The 22,423-nt window shown below is 41.0% G+C and overlaps 1 protein-coding gene across 1 annotated transcript in view; it reads left to right on the top strand.

Annotated features, from left to right (window-relative positions):
• parn (poly(A)-specific ribonuclease (deadenylation nuclease)) overlaps nt 1-22,423 on the top strand; it is a 26,891-nt gene extending 4,468 nt beyond the window's left edge. Inside the window, exons 12-27 of the mRNA XM_036521807.1 lie at nt 909-989; nt 1,186-1,242; nt 1,529-1,606; nt 2,286-2,329; nt 2,416-2,458; nt 3,037-3,112; nt 3,309-3,419; nt 3,509-3,578; nt 4,687-4,742; nt 4,844-4,930; nt 5,031-5,105; nt 15,271-15,442; nt 17,042-17,202; nt 17,516-17,597; nt 18,721-18,875; nt 21,985-22,423. Coding sequence (XP_036377700.1) covers nt 909-989; nt 1,186-1,242; nt 1,529-1,606; nt 2,286-2,329; nt 2,416-2,458; nt 3,037-3,112; nt 3,309-3,419; nt 3,509-3,578; nt 4,687-4,742; nt 4,844-4,930; nt 5,031-5,105; nt 15,271-15,442; nt 17,042-17,202; nt 17,516-17,597; nt 18,721-18,875; nt 21,985-22,037 — 1,401 coding nt within the window. The 3' untranslated portion in view covers nt 22,038-22,423. The remainder of the gene's footprint in view (nt 1-908; nt 990-1,185; nt 1,243-1,528; nt 1,607-2,285; nt 2,330-2,415; nt 2,459-3,036; nt 3,113-3,308; nt 3,420-3,508; nt 3,579-4,686; nt 4,743-4,843; nt 4,931-5,030; nt 5,106-15,270; nt 15,443-17,041; nt 17,203-17,515; nt 17,598-18,720; nt 18,876-21,984) is intronic.

Here is a 22,423-nt window from a genome sequence, read left to right as displayed (position 1 = left end):
TGTGATCATTAAAGTTTAATCCCTGCAGCAGTGAAATGATTCATTTTGTGTCACCATGTCACATGTGACTAACAGAGCAATAACAAATTTTGCAACTTGTGTAAAATCAGATTGCAGAAGGTCTGATGTCAACAACCCTCTCTATGTGGCCCTTTAAATATGGAGGTGTCTTAATACTAGTCTACCCAAGGAGCATTATGTATTCTCACTCTTAATCAGTGAGGTGTTTTTTCTTAGAATTTTCTTATTTTTGTTGCAGTGGAGATTTGTAGGGGAACAATTTTGGCATAGAAATAACTAAGTTGAATTTTTAATGCTTTCAGCTCTACTTTGAAGTAACTAGTGAGTTTTGTGGAAACAGTCTCACCTCTTAAATATAAATGAAAAGCAATAACAAAAACCAGTGACTTTGAACCACTGAACACTGGACACTTTGGTGGCTGTATTTGAGCATAATTAAAATTTAAATGGGCATTTATAGAGATCATATCTCCTGTTGACCTGAAATGTAGCATGCATACTCTCCCATTGTGAGTTTGTTGTATTTGTTTAACAGCATGGCCTACATGGATAGCGCTCAGATGTTCTTTTCTTTCCTGTCTTTCTGTGGTAGTCTTGTATTTTATGTGTGTGTTGGATATATTTAAGCATTAGCAGCAAAAGACAACTTCACCGTACTGTTTTGTCCTCTGCAGAAGGTCATTCATGAAATGAAACACTAACACTAAAATGCCATGAATTTTATTCTGTGATGTCAGACTTGAGATTCCTTCATAATAATAACAACTTGACATTACCATGTTCTACCTAAAAACTCAATTTGTGTGTGAAAATTGAGGGGTTCATTTGGTGACTTTTTGATCATGATTGTAATTTATGGTTACTTGTCTGTCCCTTGTGTATTTCAGAAAGAGAGGTACATTCTGATCAGCAAAGTGGATGATGAAGAAAGGAAACTTCGGGAGCAGCAGAAGCAAGAGAGAGAGCAGGTAAAAATGGACACCCTCCTTGACACCAGGAATACCCATTATCGTGTTGAACATGTTAATGGATTAGGGGGTGCTTGTTTGTGGTGGGTAGAATTTTTAAGCTGCTTCACTACCTCACTACCTTGCCAGCTAGACTTCTAAATGAGAAATGCATTTGTCTTAGATGAATTTCACTTTTTTTCCTCTCACTTTGCAGGAAGAGCTGAATGATGCTGTTGGATTCTCCAGGGTCATACATGCAATTTCAAAGTCTGTACGTAAACACCTTACCACATTTCTTTGAACCGAGATGTCAAGAATAAATGTTGAAGTTAACATTTTGCTTAACAGTTCTTGTGCAAAGTGCTTTGTGGTCTTGCCTAAATGTCTGATCATTTTAATTCAAGGGAGATTTATGTGAATGTTGCTTAAACAGTTCCTCTTTAGGAAAACACTCCTGGCTTTGGTCGTGCAATTCGCATTGTGTGTGTATAATGATTAAAATAATTGATGGTATCATCAGGACAGGTGGATTTAACAATATTTTTTTTCCCTAACAGGCCAAGCTAGTTGTGGGCCACAACATGCTCCTTGATGTAATGCACACCATCCATCAGTTCTACTGCCAATTGCCAGAGGTAAGGCCCACATGACATGATTGAGTTTTTGAGTGCTGTATCTTTAAACAGGAGAGATTCAAAGCCTGTGCTCTTCTCCCTTTTTACAGTTTTATGCACTGGTCTTGTTGAATTGTTTGTTGTGTGTGCATGCAGTGTTACGGCTTTAAACGGTGTTATTAAAGGAATTGCTCTGTCCCAGTGTACATGGTTGAATTGTTATTGCTGTTTCTTGTGAGTGGAATGCACTGTACTATCACAGGTTGAGTGATATGCTGTGGCTATAACTTGAGTCTTGTATGTAAAGGCATTAAAATCGTCTCATCTCTTGACATATTTGTTGTCTGCATCAGTAGTAGTACATATTACCTTTTGTTTTTGTTCTGAATGTTACAAAATTAAAAATTCTACTTTGAAATGGAAAGCTGTTTTAATAGAACATAATATGTAGTGGTATGATACAGTCATACTGAAATGAGTGAAAACCTGGAAAAGACTTTGTTGATTGTTATGGTGTTTATAAACAAAGAGTAAATCAGTAAATTTGTGCAGAAATTCATTATTACTCAAGTGAAGTCATAACATAACCTGCTAAATGCACCATTTTCGATTGCCTTTTAATTTACTTTTAATGCTTCTTTTTGCATTTAACATTGTCATCAAAAATGTCTCTCATGGTGTTCGATTGGTTTTATTCTAGGAACTGAATGACTTCAAAGAGGTGACAATGTGTGTCTTTCCCAGGTAAGAGTATTCAATTTTACTTCTGTGTTGTGTTAGCTTTGTTTACAGACACCCAACCTGATCATTGTAATTTCCTCTCCTTTCAGGCTTTTGGACACTAAACTCATGGCATCCACACAACCATTTAAGGTATAAAGGTTTTCTTTGCATGGTTTACACTGTGCAAGGTGATGCTCATTCCTAAAAATGGGTTCTAGTAGAATGTTTCCAGACCTTGTACTGGGCAACTCCTGTCAAACTTATTTTGAAATACACCCTTTAATTAGTTTCTCCTAGGAGAAGTAGACTTTTTATCTCAGCCAAACATCTTGCAGTCAAAGACTGGGTCCACTTACATTATCTGGAATAAGGCCCACCCAAATCCATGCAAGAAGGTTGGAAGACAACAGTTTGTCTTGGGGAGCCTGTTCTCGACCACTAGGTGGCAGTATTAATTCTTGAAAGGATTTATTTAGTCAGTCATTGAAACTTTTGTGATGTTTTTCTTTCATGACAAAATAGTTTAGTTGCCTAAGACTGAAATTAAGTCTGCATAATTTAAAGAATTCAAGGCTTTTACTGTAACCAACCATTTTAAACTTTAAAATCTAGTCACACCAGTGACACTTTAACCTAAATGTAGTCTTTGCAATATATCCATGGAACTAAGAAATAATTACTGCAGTTATTCTGTAGGTGTTACTATATACCATTTAATTTCCTTTCAGGAGATTATCAACAACACATCCTTGGCGGAACTGGAAAAGCAGTTGAAAGAGACACCATTTAAAGCCCCAAAAGTTGGTAAGGAAGACCAGTGCTTTGTGACTGAAACTGTTGTTGAGATGAGAACTGGATTAAATTTGTGTACAGTGGAAGTTTGGATTCTTTTGTATAGCAAAAAATGCCCTATCCCATTTTTGCCTGACATGTCATGTTGGACATTTTATGGAAGAATATTGAAAGTCACTAAGTTCTTGTTGCTTAATTATCCTTTCAGAAAGTGCAGAAGGGTTCCCAAGCTATGACACCGCTGCGGAACAGCTCCACGAGGCAGGCTATGACGCCTACATTACTGGCCTGTGCTTCATCTCCATGGCCAACTACTTGGGTATTGTGCTTTTTGGAGAATGAATGTTTTAGGCCAGATCTTTTTTCTCTAGAGAATCAGTATTTTTACTCTACGCTTTCCTTCCTCAGGTACCTTCCTCACTCCTCCCAAACAACACATATCAGCCAGATCCAAGCTGATTGAGCCATTTTTCAATAAGTAAGTTGGTTATCAACTTGCCTTTTTGTCTCTCTTAGTGTGCCAGGTCAATTTTCAAAGAAAAACCCAAAGTAGTTTGGTTTGTGTATTTACCAATGTAATTTTCTGTCCTCTGAACATCGTTGGCTGCATGCCCTAGTCCGTAAGTGGTTAGGAAAGGCAGAAATGAGCTCAAACCAGCAGAAACCTACAGAGGCTGCCCTAACACTCCAGAACATTCTAAATGCACAGTAATTACTGATGAGAAATTCATTTACAAAAACCAGCATGGACAAGATCCTGCTGAAGCAGAAGGGGAGACAGCAAATGTGTAGAGTGCCAGTAAATCAAATTCACTGGCTGGGACACTAAAGTAGGCTGGAGCTTCAACCAAGTGAGCAGTTGGGAATGTAATTAATTTGTTCTGAAGATTTCTTTATCCAGGACTTCTTTCAGGACTTATATTTGACACCTTATAGATTAACACTGTGGCACAGTTACTGAAGCAATTCCGGCTAACTAGAGAGTTGGCTATCTTAAGTTTTAAGGATTCTTTTTGAAGAAAGTGGTTGCAGATTATCAATTCTGTTTGCATTAATGGTAGAGAAAGCCCAAGAATTTGAGTTTCTTTGTAGTAGACAGTAGGAGCAGGAGAGTGGGTGTCGTGATGATAAATGTAGATTTTTTTTTTTATTATTATTATTTAATTTTTTTGCACTGCGTGCTATAGCTGTGGATATCAGGAGAAATTATTAGGGCCCATCTTCGGGAAGGAAGCTAGAAGTAATATCAAGATAAATAACCAAATGAGCTCTCGGTCTGCCTTCAGCCTGCAATAAATTTCACAACAATTTACCGTCGTTCATTCTCATCTTGCAAATTAACAGCCTTATTAAATTCAAAGGAAATGTAGTATTGCATCTGTTTAGCACCCTGATATGAAACCTAATGGGAACAATAAGGACAAAGTCATTATGGTTCTCCCCCTTCTGCAACTCACCAAGAGTATAATTGAAGATGCATATTATGCCTTTCCTTTTGAGTATATCTCTCTGTTAGTCTTAAAATGTAACTAAAATTGTCCAATTAGTGATTTAGTGAGTATATTTTTGTGCCCCACCCCCTGTAGGCTTTTCCTCATGAGAATCATTGATATCCCATACCTCAATATCAGTGGTCCAGACCGTGAGTACATTTCTATGAATTTCATTTTTATTTTTGCTTCTGAGTTCCGATGCATTACTTGACCACATGACTATGGTTCCCCCCCCTTTAAATCCCTGCAGTGCAGCCGAAGAGGGACCATGTCCTCTATGTTACGTTTCCCAAAGAGTGGAAGACCAGTGATCTGTACCAACTCTTCAGTGCCTTTGGTAAGCAGCACACCTAAGTAGGACCCTTCTGTGCTAACATGGAGTACTCAGCTGCCCTCTTTCCCTCCCTTCTTAAACCTCCTTTTCTCCTTAATTCCAGGAAACATACAAGTATCCTGGATTGATGACACGTCTGCATTTGTGTCATTGAGTCAGGCAGACCAAGTACAGATTGGTAGGTGTGCTTCTCAAGTTTCATCTCTTAGTACAGTCCTCTATATGGGTGAAAGGCTGTTGGCTAGCTGTTCTCATAGGCTGTCAGAAGTCGCAGTACTCTTAAATATGCTACCCCCTAGTTTTATTCTAAAGACAGCAGTATAGAATATGTTCAATTCGTGGAAATTTTTCCCCATTTTTTGGTTTGCTGAATCACTGCTAATACTGTATTGCACTTGGTGGTATAAGTACAGGCTTATTTTGACAACCAGTAAAAGAACTGCTACACACAATGTGAACACAATTTATTTGTTAATCTTTGAATTATTTTCTGTTTCCATTTATAAACCAGTTCAGTGGTGAAAGAACAGCTGTGAATTTGAGGCCTTATAGTCAATGGCTGACAGCTGGAAACCATGGAAGGGTGGTTTAGTTTTTTGTGTTTTTTTTTTTTCTTTTCTTTGTATCCTTCATCTTTGTCAGCACAAGTCAAAGTAGGTCTTCGCTTTGCTTTTCTCGAGTGGGTTTGATCACTTGCCTGAAAAATGAACAAGCGAATTTCGCGCCACGTCACAGCAAGCATTGTTGCTGAAGAGATTTCCAGAAAGGGGGTGTGGCTTCTAGGCCTACTTAAAGGTGATTGGTTTTCGCCAGGCGAAATTTTTGCTCAAGTTGAGCGTTTAACTTGAGGGAACTGTTGCGAACGCTCATTTCGCCCATTTTGTGTCGCTCGCAGTTTCGCTGTGATTAACTCCACCCATTCGCCTCCTGCCTTTGACTTTTCATGCATTCCCATCACTCGTAAATTTCACTTCACATTCGGCTAAAACGCAGCTTAAGAGCTGGTAGCACTAGCAGTTTTATTTTTTTTTTCCTCACACAAGCCAATGTAATTTCCACATTCTGTTTTAGTTTGAATCAGAGAGCTTGAATCATAATGGGGACTTTGTGCAACAGCTTTTCAGTCAGTGCATTTGGAATTATCACTGAAAATACACTGGGCTCTTATGAAAGGGGAGGGTATGATTCACAGTCTCTCAGGCAGCTGGCCTCTCTGTGACAGACATCCTCCCCTGCCTTGTCTTGGTCCTGTGTGCTTTGCTCCTCATCAGAATGGACTCAAGATGTCATCGCTGTGCCATCATCTTCTGGGGCCAGTCAGTGAATGCATGGGCGTTCATTCATATTTGTGGTTGCGCAGTGCAAATTTGACTCTTCTGAATAAGGCACCCTTGCGCAGAGTATCCCAGGAATGCGAAGCATTCGGAAATTGGCAGCGCGTGTGCCATATACTCCAACCACTAACTTCCACAGCATGCTTATAAAAGGAATCCCACTCTACCTCTTGGTGGCTGTGCGGGCGCCACGTTCCAGCTCCAGAGTTCAGTTCAGGGTGCTGTTTGTGTAAGGCTCTCCCCTGCGTCACTCACTGTGTGGCTCAGCAGTGAGGTCAGCACGGGGGAATGTGGCCCACCTCCTCAATGTTACCTGCTTCTACTGCCTGAGAAGGCTGAAGCGGGAAGCTGGTGGGTATTTCGAGTACCCTGTCAGGGATATCCCCGTGAAGGTTTATAAAAGGCACTGGAATGTGTGTAATGAGTCCTTGGCAGGCTTCTATTTTGGTTTTGGCCCTGGATGTAATGTAGTCACTGGGAGAGACTTGCAGTCATGGTGGGTGTCCAGCAGATGGGAACAGTCACACATTTCATGCAGGCCCTTTTGAAGACTTAGGGTATGGTTCGGTCCTATAGCTTTAACTATGATTTATCATCTAAGGCAGATCTTAAGTGGCACATTTTATTTCAAACTGAAAATAAAGCAAAAATGAAGTTGTAACAGGATAAAAAGCAATTAAAACTTTGAACTTATTTAAACCTAATGCCAAACTACATTGCTTTGCAACTTAATCATTTCCAAAACTCTGTTACTCTAGTGGAAATGTATGTCTCTGCAAATGTATTTCAGTTTTCAACATCTTGCTGGATGTATGGCTCAGAAACATTTTGTTCTGCACCAGACATCACTGTTAGCTTGCATCTTTTGTGATTGTATTACATTACATTATGTTACATTATAAGACCCTCTTATCTAGAGTGACTTCCAGCACAACAGAACTTAAGTGTATCCATTCAAGTTGAATGAGCAGCAGTGTGGGACCAGGCTAAGGCACTCCCAGAGCAATGAGTGTGAGCATAGTGTAACATTATTGAAGGCTACAAGTTAACTTGTGCTAACCTGAGTAGACAGCCTAGAAACTAAGGGAAGCCAAGACACTACCATACATCACAATCACTAGCTCACAGAATCCACAACACATTGTGATATTTGCTGTTTATTTTATGTGTAGTAATGCAAGTAGTAGGTGTTAGGGGGTGGAGATTGAGGTATAACTGAGATGCAGTCTGAAAAGGTGGGTCTTCAGTCTGCGTTGGATGATAGCCAGTGATTCCGCTGTCCTGACCCCTGTGGGAAGTTCATTCCACTAGTGGGGGGGGGCGTATATTGGGGACTGTATATTAGTGTATTTATGTGCTGTAATGCTGTGGACTTAATGGCAACTAGGAGTATCAATAATTGTGCACTATTTTATTACCTATGTAGTTTAAGCGTTCTTGCCTGTCCAAAGGACTATTACTCACGAGACAGCTCTGACGTGGAGGAAAGGATTTTCCTGTTCCACTAATCCCCAAATGTGCATGAATAAGGTTTAGCGCTTTCAGTAGAATGGAAGGAATTGAGTCAAGGATCTTTGTTCTTCCCTAAATGTTTGGACAATCCAATGGCAAGAAAACATTCGGACTGTTGTGCTCTGCCCTGATGATAACCCTGTGACTCAGACCATCTGGGTCCTGAGCCATGTGACACTGACGTTCAGTCAGGAAGAGGAACGGGACCGTTGTCTGTTTAACACACTTCACCTTTGCTGGCCATTTTTGTACCCTTTAATTTTCAAGGATCCTGATCTGTAAGTAATTGATGCATGTGTTTTTTTTTTTGTAAAAAGTGGAAGTCCTTTTTGTATAGAGGATAGTGACTTTGCACCAGAGCTGCCCAGTGATCAGTGTTTTACATCACTGTATGCAGTGAGGTATGAGGGTGGTTTGCTGGTTTTACGCGGAGAGGTCATGTGAAGATCCTCAGACTGGAGTGGGCCGGGGGAATGGGCCTGAAATGGATTTCAGACCGAGGGGGGAACGCTGACGAATGGAGAAGGAGCCTTGGATCTGGAGCCGCCTCCAGAAACACACACTCAATTGTGTCCAGCAATCAGTGGGTAATGAGCGATAAAGTTATGAAAGTCATATGCTATGGCTGTCACATGGCTGGCAAGAGGAGAGGGCTGCCTTTTATTCCTCATTTTCAAGTTTGCTTGTTTACTTCCTTTGAGACCACCCTCCCCCCCCCAACCACCCAAATTTGTACACAGCTGACAGGCAACAGAGGAGTTTCTCATTTGGCTTGACTGTGTCATGCCCTAGCTTGTTAACTCCTTAGTGAAAGTTCTGGTGTGAAGCATGTGAACAATTTTTAGTTTTGTGATCTGCCTCTGGCTTCAAGCTCAGTTCAATTGTATCATGTTCAGTACGTGTTCAGGTGTGAGGATTATTTAACCTTGTGGGGGCGTATACATCAGTTTGGAGTATTGTTTACACAGCTGATGCTTGACTTCCTTTCAACCCTTGGTGGTGTTTGATAACTCAACATCTGTGTGTGATTCACACAGTCATCATGTGCAGCAGAAGCCATAGGAAGTAGCTGACTCCTGCTGAAGTTTTTTTTTCTTTTTCTTTTACATTCTGAATACTTCTAGTGTGAGCTCTTTAATTGTCTGGATGAACGCTCCACAGCACATTAAGTGGAGTAGCCTGTATAGAGAACATGGCTATATATTGGAAATGTTTTGGAGCATTGTGCCTTAGTTGAGACTCCTGTACTTTTTAGTGAAGTCTTCATAATGGACTGTTCTGGCATACAGTATATTTATCCCGATTTGCTCTCATATTTGGAAAGGATATTATGCTTGTTAATCCGATTTCAAACATAAGAAAGGTATTACATGGACTGTGGGTTTTAAATGTCACAGTAGCAAAGGGTGCCAGATATTTAACACAGTTTTATTCAAACAAGCATGTGGCCCTTCTTACATGGCCTTATGACTGCCGCATCCCTGTGCTTCAAGTGCATTTTCCTCCACTCAACAGAGTTGCGCACTCTGAGACGTGCCGTGTTGCATTTGGTGGAGCTTGTTTACGAGACTTGCCGCAGGCCGTGGCTGAGAAACTGCGAACCGAGCACTCGGGAGCGGGGAGTTATCTGAGGACCCCAGCTGGCACACGGATCTCCTCCCTGCCACCTCTTACCTTACAGTCCGTGCCAGGAAATGCGCCTCTCACTGCCAAGAAGGCAGTTTTTTGAAGCAAAGATGTTTTTGGGCTATTGGGAAAATGCAGTGTTGCATCATTGCACCCATGGTCTCATGACCCAACACAGGCCGTGCTCAAGGCTGATAATATTCTAGAAACGGCTCATGTGCTACTGTTTTGGGCACCAATGTTGTGCTTGTCTGGCACAACTGCTGTTTTTTTCCCATTTTGAATATTTTGAATGCCTCTTAAACTTGTTGCTCTCCATTTTGAACACCTAAGGGTTTTCTTTCTTTTTAAAAACATTTTAATAGTTTCTCTTTCTCATTCTTCTGTGCTAAAATTCTTCAATTGTGCTGAAGTGGGAGAAGAGAAGTTGCTGCTTGCCTGCTTACGCTACCTCAAGTTTGATTAGGAAAGGGAAATTGATTCTCAGAAGGCTGTGAATTTAATGATACTAAGTGAGTCTTCAAAATTGTTAATTTAAGACAAGCCGCATTCATGATAGCTGCAGATACGTTGAGTTTTCTCATCATACAGTTGGAATTGTTTTTAAAATTTCAGTGACACTTCAGCTTTTGTTAAATTATCAGCATTGGTCAGGTGCTCCTGATTTAAGTATTTTCACCATTTTGTTCAGTCTTGCCCTATTTACTCATATTTGACATCCAGGAGCTTTGCATCTGACAGCACTACTTTTTCAAGTGTTGCATGTCTTTTTAGTGTATTAAATCCCCACTGCATCAGCTATAATGGCAGTGCTCTAAAAAAAGAAAATCTTGCTCTTTATGTGAAGGTTGCAGAACAGTGCTGTCTTTTTGATGGCCTTGTTTGAACGCAGCGCACAGTGGTATGAATTTCAATAAGCTCTTCGTCTGGTCTGCGGGGATGTGTGCCAGCGTCTGTCTGCCACACCCTTGAGCGGGAGACTGTGAGTCATCAGAACGTGGCCAGCTGGCTGGACAGGTGTGATAACGGCACTATCGCCCTTCAACCGAGGCCTGTCCTAACACCCCTTGGGGAACTGAATCACCACCAGCCTCCGGCTTCACCGGCATACCTTAAACCAAGGCCTGACCACATTAGATGGAGGGGTAATAAACTCTGTCAGTGTTGCAGTTAGTTGAGTCAAAGTGAGAGTCATTGTCTCCACCTTCCCTCCTTCCTTTTGGTGCCTGGAGGATATGGTGACCCTTTCACCTTGCAGCTGCTTGTTGATTAGGAGGATTTTTTTTTTTTTTTTTTAAAAAAGCATTATTTCAAGTAGTCTCTTTATCAGCCCCCTCTTATCCTCTTATGTCTTTTAGTGAAGTTTACAGCTGTGCAGCACTAAACTTGTACAGCTCTAGCTTGTAGCTGTTGTGATGAGTAAGTAAAATAAATAGACGCTGCATCTATTCAATGCCTCAACTTGTTAGGCTTATTTAAAGTCTCAGAGCAAGAGTAGGTTATCTAGAGTGCAGTGACATGTCTTGACATGTCTCATGAAATTTTTCTTTCTACCTGCTGGCAAGAGGGGAGAGTATTCTACCTATTTCTGGGGGCATGGGGAATTAAAGCAAAATAGAAAAAAAACTCAGGGCTTTTAAGAGTTGCAGATGAACCAGAAGTGTCTGGATAACTGTGAGAATAAATCCATGCTAGCCACATGGCCCTGGCCACAGTCATGTTTGAATGAGACATTGGCGAGGTGGATCATCTCCATAGAGAACCCCCTGTGCAGTGCGGGGATTCCCAACATTTCTTAGCCATGAGCTCCTTAATTGCAGCTGGTCATTTACTGGCAATTTCAGAGACATGAGGTTTTGGCAGAACAAATTGTGAATCCTGAGTGAATGAGTGTTAGAACATAAGAACATATTATGACGAGAACAGGCCATTCGGCCCAACTAAGCTCGCCATTCCTTCAGAGTGTTGACAGATGGTGGGTGGCCAAGACTAAAAGACGGGGAGCATTATCTCTGTTTTAGTTGGGAAACAGAACCAATAAAGGAGTCCCATGTTGTATTACACTTTTCTTCAAAATGGACTTGCATTCATTTTCCAGAATGCAGAGTGTATTACGCATTTGTGGACAGCCTCCATCCATTGGCCCTCTCAGGACATTGGGGTATCTTCATTGGGCTGGAAGGCATTTTGCCAACTGGGATCGAGTACCTGGCTGGAAACCATAATGTTAAAGTTCAGCTCAGGTACATTTCCATGGCAACTTTCTAGATAATGTCAGACCTACTCCCTAGCTCATTGATTCTCAGTCTTTGGTCTGACTTTAAGACTGAGCTACTGTGTCCTTTCGCATTTTGATTAATTACTTGATTAATTACTCACAGGCATGTAACATGTCAAAATTAAAGGAAAATGTTTCTTCAATGAGTAACAATGCTACCCCTGCTTCAGAAGGTTGCATATTCATGTTATCTAGGCTGTCAGCATTGGTACTGAAGAGCATTTAAGGTGTGTGTAATACATGACATAGATTTTAGACTTTTGCAAACATTGGTAGTAGAGCTATAATATTTATTTTAACCATGGGCTATATATTTTGTGAACTTTCCTCCCATGAAGTGTCAACCTATAGTGAGGGATCAGAGTTACCATGGCAACGGAATTCTACTGTTGCGTGAGGGAGGTAATCCAATAGTGCTGACACAAAAAATGTCTGTTTTAGCAGCAAATTTAAGGTTTCTGTTTCTTCTCCAAACACCCCTGAAGCATTTACAACTGGTTGATTGTAAGAAGTGCTTTCACACTAAAGCCAGTACAGGTCAGGTACACCCTGGGAGTCTCCTGTATTGTTGGTCTGGTGTCTTTGCTTTTAAATTGATTTTGCACAAAAGGGAGATGCACTCCATGTAGATGGAAGGACTGAGTGGACACATGCATGCATTATATTGTTACAATATTCAGGTTGTCTTGATAAGTTGTGTGTCAAACAACTTGAAGGTCTTAAATAATACAAGCCCATCTAGTTTAAAATATAAATACCATCTGCTTTGGAAAATGAACCAACACACATGAAGTGAGTTGCCCCTGTGAGAGTCATGAATTCTTGGTTTCACTTTGTCAATTTACAATATAATTTTCTTTTGAAATAGGTTTGAATGCAATTCAGATATGGTATTGGGTTGTTTGATACCCACCTGACTCTCTTATAAACCAGGCCAAAGGAAGCTGAAAGGAAGCCAGAAACGATCATTTGGAAAAGAAAGTATCAAGCAGGGTACACTTGTGAGTTTACGAGATTTTAACAACAATCTGTTTACTGACGTGGTAGGTGCATTTTTATCAGTGAAATTGTCAAAAGGTTAAAAAAAAAAGTGCTTGTCTCAACATTTTGTGTCCATTAATGATTAATCGATAATTGCCCTTCTCATCCACTGATCAATGGACAGAAATGTGTGTCATGTCCATCCCTACTGGAAAACAGCACTCTACAAGGCAGTGATCCAGCTTTTTTTTACTCTAATCTTCACAATCCAGGAAAAAATAAACACATTCAGGTCAAACTTCATCCTCTCTGCAAACTGTTTTTAAGGCAATAATGATACAAAGCAGTGCAGAAGACGTCATTTCAAATTTAGCTTTTTGATACCGTTTCATTTATAACTATTGCCATTTTTAAGAATTCAACTCTTGACAGTTTCTGTTCCCTGAACTTTCACTTTTAATGCTACAATAAAATGGTCTTGCTAGTTGGCCAGTTAGTCTAGCAAGACACAATTGTCATAACTGCTGAAAAAGGCGATCGGGGGCAAGTGACCATGAACATTGTAGAATATGTCACCAGTTTAAGTGGCAGTGTAGCCTAGTGGTAAGGTGCAGGGCTTGTAACTAAAAGGTTGCTGGTTCAGTTCCCTGCTGGGACATTACTGCTGTACCCTTGGGCAAGGTACTTAACCCAAAACTGCCTCAGTAAATATGCAGCTGTATAAACGAGTAACATGTAAAAGTTGTAACATATGTAAGTCGCTCTGGATAAGAGCGTCTGCAAAATGACAATAATGTAATTTGATGAGAGTGCTTACATTACAATCTGAAATTGATTTGATTTTCATCCTGCAATAAATTTGGTACAAATATGGTCTCTTCCCTGAGCGGAGCTGTAGAACTGGGGGATGCAATGCCCATTACGTCTTGAGGGAACAAGGAACAGAAAGATTTTTCAGAAGGAAAATTGACACCAAACCACTATGACCATTTGCTCTTGTTCAAATACTGTAGGTTGGGAACGGAAAGAGAAGGGATGTGATCTACCTCACTGTACATGCTGGGCACAGGAGGCAGACAGGAACACATTTTAGGGGGTCGGTGTCCGTTTCTGCTGAAATGACATCCTTGTAAAAATATAGATACTATAATTGGTGCAGGACTGTCACCAGAATGTGCAATGAGGGCTCATGGAGATCACCAAATAGAGATATTTCAGAGACTGAAATCAATTGTTCGGTCACTTCGAGCTCACTAAAGAAGGGAAAGTAACATTCTAATATCAGTAGGAATGGGTAAAAAAAATAAGTAACAAAAGACAACACTGTCTTCGAGAAAAGCCATTTAACCACATTTAAAACTCCAAATGCAGGTTTATATAAATTCATATATTCATAACAAGTCTAGTGCTTTTTTTTTTTTGACAAGTGCTATTGCTGAAGTTAACCACTATTTATACTTTGCGACCGAGTCATCCATCCTTTTTATTTTAGGTCGATGTGCACGTTCTCGCCCACTAGTAATCTCTATCAGATCATTGGTATTCTTTGTCCGTAACTGAGTCAAGATGCTTTTCAGTTACATTTCCTGATGGGGGGTGAGGGAAGAAACCTCATACTTCAACAATGAGTAATATTTTTAGATGTAAGTTGCTGCTGAATGTTGCATTGAAATTGAGTAATTTTATTGAAGTGATTCCTTAGGGTCCACGCATGCTGTACATATGGACCCTGTACAACAGTGTAGCCATTGATGGTCCTAAGGACAGAAGTGTCAATGTGTGTCTGAAGACTGTGACCCCACTGCTTTAGGCTGTGGGCTCCCAAAGTGACACCAAGCTGGGGAACTCTGCTGTTCAGAGGGACACCCACAGAGTCATGTGAAACACTCACTTGCATGCCTGTAGGCCCAGCTACTGCTCTGGTTCTAATTACAGGATTCAAGCAAGTTTTAAACATCTTGGCTTTTTGAAGTATTCAGAGCAGGACAGTGTTCAGTAGTCCTCTAAGGTTTGCTAAGCAGAGACCTCAAATTTGATTGATTTTTTTTGTTTGTTTGTTTTTTTTGGCTACAATATTAAATTGGCTACTGTTTCAAGTTCTCAAAATTTGAATTATGAGAAAGTTCGAATTATCATATTGGAAATTTTTTTTTTTTGTGGTGGTTATTTTTTTGGTTAGTCATGAGACTGCTTCACTCATTAGCCTATTCAAGAAGTGGTATGGCATAGTGTGATGTAGAATTGGCGAGATGTGTTGAATGAACTGGGGAGTAGAATGCCTTGGCTCTGTGAAATGTTTGTGGCAGCACACAGGGGCCAGTCTTCAGTGGCATGGCAGTCTCATGCAAGAAGAGTGCTGTCAAGCTGGTAAGGCCTAGAAGGATGAGGGACTTGTAGGGTATAAGGACTTTGCCACCCAGTTGAATCCATGGTCAGGATTCTGTCATTTTTACAATTTTAGTGTATATTATATTAGTGTAGCCAATATTGGGCAGTGGGCCTTGGACCTACGTGTGAAAGCACATGTCACTGTGTGTTGAAAGGCTATGAATAAGCTTGCAGTGCAATGCAGTGTTTTGTGAAGCTGCCTGCTCTCCCCCTCCACCCTGCAGCCATGAACACCAGCCGTTACGCAGAGAGCTACCGTATCCAGACCTACGCAGAGTACCTGGAAAGCAGGAAGGAGGACAAGCAGGGCCACAGGAAGTGGGCAGAGGACGGATGGGTGAAGTCTCATTACAGCACCACCACAGCTGTGCCTAGCTATGGGTACAACCATTGCAAGTAAGAGCATATCTCACTGTCTTGCTTTGAGGCAGACCTTCATTTTTCATTTTAGAAGGGTAAAGTTTTTGGTTCCCTGGACAGTTTGAACCTTGTACCCAGTTCAGGTCGCACTCCCTTAGGTTTGGTGTCTCCTAAAGACTGCAGTGAAATTCTCAAGGCAAATCCTGATGCCAGCATCATTCTTTTTGGTGTGTCAGTTGATGCAGTGAGTCTTTGCAGTTTCTTTCACTTCTCTCATTAAATATAGCGTGGAAGCTGACTGAAACTCCTATGTGCCACACAAAGGAATGTCATAGTAGTGCATACATTGCTCATGCCAAGCAGGATAACAGGAAGGGAACAACATGCTGTGTGAGCTGAGGAAGAGGGGAGGGACTTGCCAAAAACAGCCCAAGACTCAGGCTAAACCCACAGCCAATTACTGCTCATCTGAAGTAGGAAGAAAGAGAGAGATAATTCTCAAGCCCCTTTATTTATAATCAAGAATTTAAATGTTTGACCTTATTTAGTTGTCAGAATGCCCAAATACTTTATAATGTACAAGTATTGAACAGGTAGTTGTTTGCTTTATAGTAATACAACATTGGTTCTGTCTTGTCTGGCTTAAACAGTGTCATTACAGTTTTGAATGTGTCTCACCCAGGCTGTTGGCCTTGCTCATTACATGCACCATCCAGTATCTCTTTTGCAAAGTTAATGTTTTAATGACTTTCTGATAACCTCGGTATAGAATACACTGTATTTAATAAGTTAAATTGTTCATGTAAAAATGATAATCTGTATGAGCTGTTTGTTCTGCAGTTCGCACACTGACACCTGTGGTGTTAAAAAGGGCATGTTATATGTTATGTCATAAAGCTTTGTGATCATACTGAATGTGATAAGCTGAACTGTGATAAGCTGTTGCATTCATTTAGTCCTGCTGGGAATTAAAGTCCTTAAGGAAAGGTTAAGTTGGAATTATTTCTTGTAAAAAAAAAAAAAAAAAAAAAAAATCATTGAGTTTGTTCTAATCAAATGTAATAGTACCTCAAAAACTTCAACTGCCATCTTCAACACTTTATAGTTTGCTAGACTTCAGAGAACATGCATAGCAAACTGAGGAATTTAGCAGCCAAATGTATGGTTTTTGGAAATTGACAAAATAGTTAAATCTTCGGCATATTTCTTGTAAGTCATGATTTTGTACATGTGACAGCTAGTGGCTACAAAGTGCTTTCAAGCAGCACAAAGGCAATCATCCAGCAGAAAGTTGGTTTACTTTCTGCTGGATGCCACCTGGTTTACACCTTGTAACACCTTGTAACATCTTGTTATACCTGTAGCTGCAGAAAAGATATAAGCATGGGGACAATCAGTATATATCAGTATACAGATGAGAGAATCTGAAATGAACTGAGAAGAAAAGATGGAAATTTGACTGTAAAGGAAGCTGTGTGAAGCTGATTTAACCTGTTTGTAATGGGAAGCTGCATAACCATAGTTAACCTTGTGGCAGCTGTGGAGATGTTGATATAAGGGCCCTTGGTAACATTGAGAGTGTGTGTGTGTGTGTGTGTGTGTGCGCGTGTGCACGTGTGTGATTGCGTTATTCAGGACCTTCACAGGAAAGAGGAGCATCAGCCCCATCCAGGAGGAGCAGGGCTCTGATGAGACTGAAGAGGGAGAGATTCAGAGCAGTGACACCGACAGCCACAGCGGCACCTGGAGTCACTCCACCACTGCGGACAAGAGGAACAAAAAGATGAAAACTGATAGTAGGAATGATTTACCTCTTTCCAACACTCAATTAAAACACATCCTAAGTTCCCGCTGCACATAGATCTCTTGGGTTCTGAATTGTTCCCACATGACACCTGCAATTTTTATTACTGCACCATCTGCTGCTTAAACTGTGTGGAGGAGGGATCGGAGACTTTCAGCTTGCATACTGTTGCTAGAATTTGTGCTCCAGTATGCTACGGACATGAGAAATTTAGTTGCGATTTTGTGATTTTGTGAGATTTTGAGTGCATGAATGTTTTTCAAAAAAGTGAAAATGTATTCCCTGGTAACCAACCCTGAATGCAGGCAGGACGACAGAGGGCGGACAGGTTAAGACGTATGCCGACATTGTGGACAACAGGACAGAAGACAGCTGGCTGAAGTCACAGTATGTTGCTTCTCCCCCTGCATAAACTACCTTCACATTATAATGACTAAAAGCAAAATTCACGTCAGGCAGCGTCCTTTGGTATTGATCTTTGTTTCATGTCAGCCGTGAATGGCATTGTGTAGGGTGCATGAATGTCATGTACTGACCACCTGTACATGTGTTCTTAATGGAATATAAAGACATACAAACCTGCAGAGAGATGAGTCACACTACAGGTTCCTTAATTTAGTAGCTATCTGAGGAAGAAAGTTTCATTTCTTTCAGTGTGATGAGTAAAGAGCCACAAATTGCTGTATGGCATAGCAGGACGGTTAAGTTTAGACAGCTTAATGGATGCATCTGCCTGGAGCTCCAGGGTCGGGGCTCGTGGTTGAGGAAGATCTGACGAGCGGGCTGGTTTTCAGTTTCATTGAAAAGGCTTTAAATTGCCTGCCAGGGACCTGGCATGAAACAAAATGGATGCATGCTGTGAAAAACTTGTCCTGCAAGAACATTAAGTCAATAGAAACTATGTTAAAGTGTACGATGTTACTTTAAAATCTTACATGATAAATTTGTCTTTTAATTTGGCTGAATATAGATTGTGAAAAGAATCCACACTGCTATTAATAGTTAGATCCCAAGCTTGAGGAAGCACCTATAACAAGCTGAATTTTAGTCTTAAAGCATATATATTTACCATATAGATGTGTTGCTGTAGAGATGAGATAAATGTACATGCTGCAAGCCCACGCCAGCACACTGGTTTAGTAGGGTCATTGGTATCCCTAGATAAGCTGGTTGTTCCGGCTATAAGACATTAGTGTTGAGATTTTTATGCACCCTCAATAAAATGAAGATCAGTCCTCTCCTTTCAGATACCAAATAAGAGGTCAGTCGTGTGATAAAACGCATGAAGATGCCCTATGTTCTCCATATGGGGAATGTAGTTGCTGGACACACACCGCAGTATGAAGTCCCGGAGGAAGTAAACGCTGGGCGAATTTTTCACAGAGGGGCAGACGGGTGGTGAAGTCCAGCTTCAGATGTTGCTTTGGCAACAACTGGCACAGCAATGAATATTTTGTCAGCTGAACTCACCCTAAGGATGCATTGGGTCCTGTGACTTGGTGTTTTGCAGGCCTCTGGCAGAGAAAAGGAGCATGAGTCCAATTCAGGAGGAGCAGGGCTATGATGGAACAGAGGGGGATGGGAATGCCAACACCAGCACCTGGCCTCTACCCTCAGCTGCTCAGGGCAAGAAAGGCCGCAAAAACAAAAAGAGGAAGACTGAAGGTGAGCTGTCGGCAAGCGAGTGTGTACCTGTCAACCCTGATGCTTCTGCACTGTTCAGGTGTACTCAGACCATGGACATTTAGACTGTATTGCCAATTCCATAGTTTTAACAGCCTGAGGTGATCACAGCAGGCCACCTATGGAGGGAATACCTGTAAGTGGATTCACTTTCTGTAGATGTCTCAATCCCATTCAGATTTAAATGGGGTCTTTCCTTGGCACAGCAAGTGCTGAATTGTGTTGAAAAAAACATTGGGTTTTTTGAAATGGGAAAAAAAAAATGGAAAGGAAACTTCCAGTAACACAAATTTAAAGTGAGCCATACTATGACCCAAGGTTATGCTTTACACACCAATTTGTAGAATGTATGCCTGCAAGTCACTCACAGGATGTGTCCTCTGATTTGAAAGTGAATGGATGGACACACCCAGAGTAATGAAAGTGTAACTGGAGTAACTGGAAGGAAAAATGAAAGGCTAGACACACTTGCGCCAACAATTTTGCATTTATTTTTGACAGACTATCAAACCAGCTGTGCCACAACGTTCACATTAGCATAGCACAAATCTGTAATGATGAAGCAGCAATAGCAAGGCTATTGGTGAGATTATTTTAAAGGGACCTTTACCCACTGTAAAAATGGTTTGTTTCAAACACAACACCCCTTTGCTGTTGGGTATCATTTGGCCTTTTTTGCATTTCATATCAGCAGTGCATACATGTTCATTGAAGCTAACATTTAACATATGAAACCAAGGGGTATGGAATGGCATTGGAGAGAATGTGTAAATACTAAAGGAGTGCCATTGCTTTGAGAATGCTTGCTGTTCGTCGTGCCTGTTTTTCTTACCAATGATTCCACTTCAAAAAGGAAGCTGGCCCATGGAACTTGACAGGTCTCTCACTAATAATCAATATTTTTATAAGGTCCCCTGGGTTGGGTCTGCTTTTTGGATTTTGGGTACTGAATGTAGGTCACCCAGTTTTTCACTCTGCCAAACCATGATTTTTTTTTAAATATGAAGAGTAGTGTATAGGAAATCAAAGCATGTCAGAAATTATTCAAGATGGTCTTCACACTGAGTAGCTATATATTCTGACCTCCTTCCATCAACATCCTATTTGACTTCTAAGAAAGCATTAAAACACTTAAATGACTAAGTCAGGTTTTGAGAACGTTTTGTTTTTAGGAGACTACATACAGTGAATGAGATGGCTTCACTAGGTAACTGGTTACCTTCTTACAGTCATATTTGTCACAATGGTCAAGTACAGCTATACTATTTGTGAGTAGCTGATGGCACTTGTATTTACCCAGTTTTTTGTATCTGAAAGCAACAGATTATTGCTGCTACTGTGCTTTTATACACGGACTAATACTGGCGAAAGATAGAGGTGGTGCCGCAGCATTGCCCTGTGCACCAGCCCACTGCACACCCAGCATTCAGCATCAAAGCAGCACATGCTGCTGTCGTTCATCAATACCCAAGCTACCATTACCTTTTGCTTTATGGTATTTTGACAACTGTTAATATCCAGCAACATGAGAGCGTGCATGCGCTTGTGACAAGCAAGGGCCTTTGTCTCTCTGAGGAAGGCCCTGCTTTACGCACCCAAGGTTTCCAGCCTGAAACCTTGTCTGTCCCTGTTCACTGTTACAGCTCACATGTTCCTCTCAGCTGTGATGTAATATGGGTCAGGGCGAGACTGTCATGTGAGACAATTTAAGAAACAAGTAATATGATCATCTACCAAACACTGGCTTTATTTGTATTAACTTATAAGCGTTGAGTTGCACAAGTCAATAAAGAAATTAAACGGCAAATATTTTTAATGGAAAGAAGGAGGAAGGGTGTTGGAATTAATCCTGTTTTACTGTGAATACCTTCACATGGCTGCTTCTGTCTGAGGCACCACTAAGGCAGATGAAAGTTGGAGCTGCAATATAAAATCGGCATTGTCTTGAGTAGGATACACAATAAGAAACAAAGGCAAAAAAGTCTGGATCATCTCGCTTACACTTTCTGTTTGACGCAACATGGCCTCCTGTTTTCAATGTTCATTGGTTCTTTTGAAGCTCTAAATATAACCACAGAGGCAGAAAGGGTAAACTTATCCCCCTTGCTCCACTCGAGTGGCTTGTCGTGAGATTTTTCCATCTGCTCTGCCCTGTAGAATCCAGCAACTGCCCCTCCATCTTGATGGAGAAAGCGAAGAATGGTGTGACTGCCTGAGTCCTTGTGTGCGTGTGTGCGTGTTACATACAGCAGTCAAAATGGCCTGCCTTTTAACGCTACAGGATGTGATACGGCGGTCATAACTGCAGGGAATTGATGTGGCTCGTACTTCTTTTCATGCAGCTCTGCTTGTTTCTTTGAATACAGATACCCCTGGAGAGCTGGGCTGTATAGCATGCAGTCACCCACTTGGTGTATTGTTTGGGGTCACTGCTGTCCCAGCAGTTTAGGGCTGTGCCTGTTGAAAGGCAGCAGGAGCTGGGTGGCTGCATCTACACTGTGTAAGAACAGACGGCAGTGACCACGTGGAATCTGCGTGGCCTCTCACTGATACTGCCCTGATGGGGCTGTGTGTTTTTGATGTCATAACCAGATAAAAAATTGGCATATTTGATTGTTAGTTCAAGCATTTTACAAGCTTATATGAGGATCAGTTTCTTAAATAATGTGAAACACTCATTGCTAAAGCATAAATTACTTTCATGTTGGCAACTCCAGCCAAGAAACAAAACCAATAATTCCTAAGTTATATTGGTGGGTAATTTCTGTATGAGAATTCATTAATCAACCCGTCTCATCCTTTCTCCTGACCATGTTCCACTCTGACTGCATTGGAAAATTGCTTCACTGGAAATATTTAATTTTCAGTCGGAGTTAATGAGTTTGATATCCTATGCAACGAATTCTGGGGTTTCCTTAAAGATCATAATTTGGTTGGGCATGCATTTCCCGCCTTGCATGATGCAAGAACCATTGATGGCAACAGCTGACTAACTTAAAAGTGCTCTTGGCTCAGAGCAGTAGCCTATAGCAATACAGAGTGATTGGGAGTTTGTTTGATCTAATTTTGTTGCATGTGATACCTTTTGCAGGTGCTGACACAACCACCTCTTCCACCCTGTTTGATGTCCCACAGGTCTGGTAGCACAAAAACCGTTTCATGAAATCCCCCAAATGGGACATTTCCCACGGCAGCCGTACCTAACCGTCTAAAAAGCCATAAGAAAATTTCAGTGTTGATGAACGGGTACAAATGGCAGAAACCTCTTCAAATGAAAGTTGATGACAAAAAAATGAAACATTCGAATCTGCTGCTGTTTTTCTATTGTGTTGTATTCTTTTCAATGTGATTTATCAAATCCTAAAGGTTTAGATTTCAGCCTAGTTGCCCCTGCTCTATATTCTGAGTAAAATGACCCTACGCGGTAATGTCAGATGTACATCCTTCTTAAACCTTCACATTCTCTGCATGTCATATTTTGATACTGAAGCTTCACTTTGTCTAGACTCTTCAATACTGTGTGAAAGGGG

Source organism: Megalops cyprinoides, chromosome 1 (genome assembly GCF_013368585.1).
Source record: "Megalops cyprinoides isolate fMegCyp1 chromosome 1, fMegCyp1.pri, whole genome shotgun sequence".
NCBI classification, from domain to species: Eukaryota; Metazoa; Chordata; class Actinopteri; order Elopiformes; family Megalopidae; genus Megalops; species Megalops cyprinoides.
The sequence above is the reverse complement of the archived record's forward strand: the minus strand, read 5'-3'. Positions and strand labels throughout refer to the sequence as shown.